A 6,228-nucleotide genomic window follows, 5' to 3' on the forward strand; every position below is an offset into this window, starting at 1 on the left:
TCTTCAAGTAGCACAACATTTTTTTTCTTTGTACACGTGGATAAGTTTGATGCCGCACGTTCATTGGACTTGCCACTGGAAAAAAAGTGGGAAAAAAAATAAAACATTGTCTGGTCAGTATTTGAAGCCACCTTGTTTATTTGCATCAAGCAAGTGTTGTCGGCAGCCACTGCTGACAACCGCATGCGAGTGAACATGATGCTGCTGTTACGTTTAGATGTTGTATAAAATAAAGATTCAAGGGCATGGTAAAATAATTCGTTAATTCGAGGCTTTCATTAAAACTGCAATTTGGCTATATCGATGTCTATGGGCAGCATTGTTGTTCATTTCTAGTTAACTAAAACTGGATTTTGTGAAATCACACAAGCGCCATTTTAATACTCGCGAGTGAAACTAAATTCTTAAAAGAAAACCAAGAAAACATTAGGCAGATGTTAGTCGGGGTTGAATACTAATGAAGGAAATGAACCTCAGCCGAACCGGATAGGCTGTTTGGGAAACTGACTTACGTAACAAATTGAAGTTTTTCTTTCGCTTTAAGGCAGGGGCGTATATCTAACATTTTTACCGCAGTCGGTCGTCGAGAGACTTGCTTTCATGCGACTTAGCGCGTAATGATGGCACTGATGCGCAGATTCAGTGCGATTACAGTCGCACCCGGTCGCGGAACGCCAGCCCGGATTAGGAGGGCGTAGTATACATACCCGCAAATTAGCCTCTGGTTGCGGACCGGCGGCCGCTAGCTCCTTGTCCAGCTCGTCACGTTTTTGCTGGAGCCTCTTCACTTTGCCAGGATCCTTGATCCCTCTATTCTCTTGCTGCTGAATTCTGCGCTCGGCGGCCTCGGCCAACTGTTGCCGCTTCACGGTCTGCGAATAATAGTAACGGCCGCAACGATTACCATGGAACTGAGGTGCACAACAACATCCGGCAATAAAGTAGAGCGATCCAACAGCCGGCGGTGAACAGTCTCAGACTGAAAAAAAAAAAGGAAAAAAACAGGCCGGCCGTACCACGTCTACTGACGGCGGAGTTATGTCGGCACTGGAAGCTTTGAAGCAGCTCAAACAAATCCCCATGACCGCTATTGTTGCAGACCGGCGGATTTTTTTTGCCTGCCCAATTGCGCGTGTAAACAAGCCGCGGACGACGCGACAGCTGAGTGCACAGTGTTGTCCGAGCGTATTTTGATCTCTTCTCGCGTGAGCCCAGACTGAGCGCGACTCACGCGTCAACGTCTGGCCACAATGCATGCACGCATGCGCAGTGCGGATTACGTAGTGCGCGTCGCGTCGCGCGGCGTGCTCATTTTTTTGTTGTTGTTTCGGGCGGCGCAAATGCGCATGACGCATCGGCGGCGCACTTTTTGTTTATGCACTTTTTTTTATCTAGCGACGACGTAGGCCGTGGCTCTGTCCCCGACAAATAAAGGAAACTTGTTCCGCGTAACATTCTTCCGAAAATACCCGGCTTCTGGCGCAACAATAAAACTTTTGGGCGCCGAGCGGAGCTACCGCGAAGGCGAAACGAATGCGCTCATCACATGAGGTGTGCGCGTTGCCTTATATGGAAGCGATGTCCATGTTAGCATTGACACTTCTTGATGTTTTGTGTTTGCTTTAGCTTGGCGCGGCAGTATTTGAACGTTTAGAGTACAAAATCACGTCCCCGCTGATTTCACTGCCATGCAACCGCTGAATAATAAAACTGTCTCGTACTAATGTGCTAAACAGTTCTAACGGACAAAAATTGGTATAAGTTTAGCTATTGCAACTTGTTTGCGAGTAACCAAAGCACTATAATTGAGTGCCGCGTGGCTAACCTGCAACGGGACGTTTTTTGCGATGGCATATAAGCCGAAATGAGCACAAACGCGTCGGCACTGCAGTGTTTTGGGTGACAATGAGGAAATTTTCCACGGGAAACAAGTCTCCGGTTCTCGCCGACGATAACAAACTCGCCAAATCCAGTCGCGAACGATCGCCTCGCGCGCTGATTAGGCGCCGAAGAGAGGGCGTCAGCGCGTGTATTTGTGCGGCATGGCGACTGGAAAACCCGGAATTCGAGATTTATGGTCGCAAAAAATTCGACTGTTCGCGGCAGACCGCGTCCAGCGCAAGCGTGGCATGGCAGCTTCGCCGCAAGTCCTAGCGCCGCAGCGGACGACGGAATTTTCCTATGGTACCGATTCCCAGCGAAAACGCAACTCGACTCGTTACCGCAATCGATTTTTACTCTTAAATTAGTAAAACAATTCCTAAATTATTATTTTATTACTTTAAAGCTCGCGCTGCGCCAAAAACTGCTTTGTGTACATCGGTTCGGAGCCGAAGATTGCCGAGCGCGGGGAGCGTGGAACCAGTTCCAACCGGTTAGGGGAGGTACAATAATTGTGCGTGGTTGGTTGGTCGACAGTGTGAGGAATACACCGAGTGTGTGCTTGCGAAGCAGAGCGTCATTGTGCGAAAAAAAAGTGTTGTGTCTTCTTGTGTGAGGCTGGACCTGTGCCCTGGACGTATTAGTGTGCGTGAGAATTTTTTACAGGGGGCTTCACGCGACGCTGAAAGAGAAACGTAAGTCGGTCGGTTTTGTGCTGTTCAGAGCGTGTCGAAGTCAACCGCGGCTCAGCGTGGCATGTAGCGAAAGCTGCTTGAGCGTTTTGACACCTTTAAGTGCTGCTGGGCGATGCTATATAATCGAATTCATCGATAGAGATCATTTTATGTTCGCGCCGACCGTAAAATTCGGTGCCCGGCGCGCTGGAAACGTGGAGCGCTTGAACGGGTTCCCGCTTTTTTGAAAGCGACGGTTGGCCCTAGAGTGGTTCCTTTATTTCGCCGAGGCGTCCGTGAAGATTCCGAAAGCGTGTGGGTATGCTCGAGTCCGACCCTTGCTGATCATCCTTCTTTGAGCAGCGAGCGTTCATGTCTCGTCCGCGACCACGCTAAAAGGGAACGTTACTGCCACTGCGGCGACGTCCAACCGACCCATCGCTTCGGGAGTCGCGGGAGCATTTGGTCGCTGCCAGATCCCACCGAGTTGTTGGCCGTAGTTCGCACGCGTGGGTGCTGTTCTGGGTTGTGTGAGAAGTGTGTAACGACCCTGAATGAGATTTGGGAAGTCGCCGGCAAACTACTTGAGAGCATGCCTGCACGCTTTTGTTCCCCATTGAACCTGTTCATACCGCGGCTGTGTGCTAGTCCGACTCGGGATATTCGCGCGAGATCTCGTAGCGAGATGATCAGTGTCCGCGTTGTGCGTCCGGACGACAAAATCGTCCGTAAAAAAAAAAAAAAAATAAGGGCGAGAAGCGAGAAAGGTCGTGGTGTGCGCGCCGCGTTCGTTTTACTACTGGTTTACCGTTCGCTGCAGCGTGCAGTCAGCTCTGCGGTCCGCCGGGGTACGGTGGTGCTTGCATAATCCCCGCGTCGCACGATCATAGAGCGCTTTCACTTACGTAATGCTGACGGAACAACCAGCGTTGTGTGTGTTACGGCACTGAAGCTAACCAGCACCTTTCTCACCATACGAGGAGCGATACGCGGGACGCTTTGAATCTGGTACGCGTCGCGTTCCTCCTCCGCTTGACTTCCATTCATTTTGCTGGCTGTTCGGGTCGCGCGAAACAATGAGTCGCGGCTGTAAGAAGAATTTGTTTCTTCATTTGCGTATCGCGAAACGGCGAGTGCAGTCATCGACTTTCAGTGCGCGGACGTTAACGCGTAAACACGGCGACGTGAAAAACAAAAACAAAAAAAGCTTTTTGTATCAACGGCATGAAGATACGTAACCTGGCGTCTTGCGTTGTCGTCTGACTTTGCTGCTGTAGATTTTCGACCTGGTGCAACAGCAGCTCTTGTATTTGCGTATGTAGATCATTATTGCTTGTTTTTGCCATTCTGTCCACGAGCCTTTGTCTTGACCGCTGGTACCACGAGGTGGTCTGACCATAGTGTGTGCAGTAACAAACTCGCCAGCGTCGTAGTAGTAACGCGTCGCCTTTCACACTGTACTTCCGGATTCGGGGAAAGCTTTGCTGGTTTTATTTGTTTTTTGAGTTTTTTATTTCATGAATCCTCCATTCTGGTGCACAGAATACATGGTTCAGGAAAATTGGCTCAACTTTGTTTGCTTGGAGGGATTGGGCAATTAGTGGAGCGCATACATGTGTGGCTGGCAGCTGGTAAAACGAGTTACAATGTTTCTTGGAAGTCTGCGGGTAATGGCTTTACTCCAGGTATGGAAATCAACGTACCTGGGATTTGTAAAAAAATTTTTTTGTCCTTTTTAGGTTTTCCTTATTAAAAGTCAGATGAAATTGTGTAGAGTAGATGAAACCTGAAAAAAAAAAGTAGTTTAATGCCTGAACATTATGCTAACTGCAGTTGGTTTAAGGCTTTATTAAAAAATAACACTGCGGCAGATGCAGGGGATGGCAAGTATTTTTGCATTTTGCTACAGGGACTTCTAGTTGACTTGTCATTGGTCGTACTTCCATACCGGCTAATCCTGACTGATAGCTGTTCTGATTTGACAACCAGCCTTTCTGAGGAGAAATCCGCCAGGTGCAAAAAGCACCGCTGTATGCATCACTTCGTGGATAAATTTTTTTTTCTGCTGACTCTTTTAAGATAAAAGGGTAGTGCAAAAGTTCAGACAGAGGCCTTAAAGGTGCACTAAAGAGGAATCTGAACTCGTCTTTTCACCGCGGGAACTCAATATGCATATTCCGAGCATTCTTAGAAACTTTGAATTATTGTCCCGTGCGGCGGATTTCCCTAATTTCAATCAGATTAAATGTCCCCGCTCCCGCTTTTTTTTTTTAACTCAATGCTGAAGGTAGGAGGAGTCAGTGTGTGGAGTGCCTTTCAGCCAGTCCTGTGGCAGCTTGCAGCTCTGCCATCAGCGGAGTAAGCAAAGCCACCACTGGGCAGGCTGAAAGGCACTCCACGCGTTGACTGACACCTCCTACCTTCAGTGTTGAGTTAGAAAAAGAAAAGGTGGGAGCTGAAACGTTTAATATGATTTAAATTAGGGAAATTGGCCACACAGGACAATAATTCGAAGTTTCTAAGAATGCTCGGAACGTGTAGATCGCGTTGCCGCAGTGAAAAGAAGAGTTCAGATTCCTCTTTAGTGCACCTTTAATAGGGAGGAGGGTATTCACTTCGTAGGTGTGCAAATTAATGTTGCTGTAGTGGGATACAACTCAAGAATGAAGTGGCTTTTCCCTATCAAAGGACTCACTTCCAGCCAATGGCATCGGTGACACTGCAGGGAGCGGCAGATGAAAGGGGATAGTCCCCCCATGTCAAGGGGGGGTAGTCCCCTCCCTGCGTTGTCACGCTAGCAGTGTCATGAGAATAGGCAGACGCCATTGGCTGGAAGAGGGTCCTTTGCCCATTCTTGAGTTGTATCTGACTATAGTAGACGGATGTCTCTCATGCCTGTGCGCACCATCGCAGGTACCTGGGGGCTGTGCAGATGTGGTGTGATTGTCCGTGTGTGCTTACTTCATCTGGTGGTTCTTTCTCTTTGTGGCTGCACTCGAGGTGTTTGATGACTGGTACCTTAAGCAAAAGGCTGGTTTATTTACACCCGCGCTCCTAATTCCTTTCTTTTTTGGCTTCAGGAGGAGAATAGACTGATCTCTCTTTGATGTCGGTGCAAGTTGATGGGATGAAGCAGCCCCTCACACCGTTTGGGACGCCAGGTAATGCACAGCTGGCAGGATTGGAGTGGTCATCTGTGGCTAACATTCTATACCTCTTTGTACACGTGTCTGGTGTTGGTGTCCGGTACAGTGTGCTTCAGGGGCAAGGTTCAGTCCTATTAGTGGATGGCCAAGATGACAGCGAACATTATTTGTTATATCAAGTGGGTCTCATATCTTTTGCAAAGAGAGCTGTAGGAAATGCCACGTATAGTCCGCATCATTTCACTTTTTGCTGTCTGAAGTGATGAATGCAATGCCATTATACTTAAAAATTCTTTTAATCTGAAATCTGGAACGCAAGAGTAAAGGAGATGAGGGGCATAATATGTTACGAAAGAAACCAACAGTGTTTGCAAGGAAGGCACAGATTGGGAAGGGCGGGGGGTGGGAGGGGGGGGGGGGGGGGGGGCTACAGACAAACTAAAGTAGCAAAATCTTGTGAATTCAAACTCGCTTGGTTTGGACCTGGGACGCGTCAGCATCAAGTATACTGGAAACTAAAAGCGCCC

At 48.4% G+C, this 6,228-nt stretch overlaps 2 protein-coding genes across 3 annotated transcripts in view; one reads left to right on the top strand and one right to left on the bottom strand.

The window, feature by feature from the left end:
• Svip (small VCP interacting protein) lies at positions 1-1,198 on the bottom strand. The gene is made up of 3 exons (XM_077637387.1): positions 1,017-1,198; positions 708-872; positions 1-75 (listed from the first exon to the last, which is right to left on the bottom strand). The coding sequence occupies exons 1-3, from the start codon at positions 1,080-1,082 to the stop codon at positions 61-63; spliced, it is 246 nt and encodes an 81-aa protein (XP_077493513.1). The 5' UTR covers positions 1,083-1,198; the 3' UTR covers positions 1-60.
• Positions 1,199-1,901: 703 nt separating this feature from the next.
• The window catches only part of LOC144104400 (exportin-1-like), a 37,619-nt gene continuing 33,292 nt past the window's right edge, over positions 1,902-6,228 (top strand). The window contains exons 1-2 of one of the 2 annotated variants that reach the window (XM_077637384.1): positions 1,902-2,576; positions 5,636-5,716. In XM_077637384.1, coding sequence (XP_077493510.1) covers positions 5,662-5,716 — 55 coding nt within the window. In that variant the 5' untranslated portion in view covers positions 1,902-2,576; positions 5,636-5,661. The remainder of the gene's footprint in view (positions 2,577-5,635; positions 5,717-6,228) is intronic. The other variant, XM_077637383.1, reaches the window with a different exon arrangement.

This window comes from Amblyomma americanum, chromosome 9 (assembly GCF_052857255.1).
Source record: "Amblyomma americanum isolate KBUSLIRL-KWMA chromosome 9, ASM5285725v1, whole genome shotgun sequence".
NCBI classification, from domain to species: Eukaryota; Metazoa; Arthropoda; class Arachnida; order Ixodida; family Ixodidae; genus Amblyomma; species Amblyomma americanum.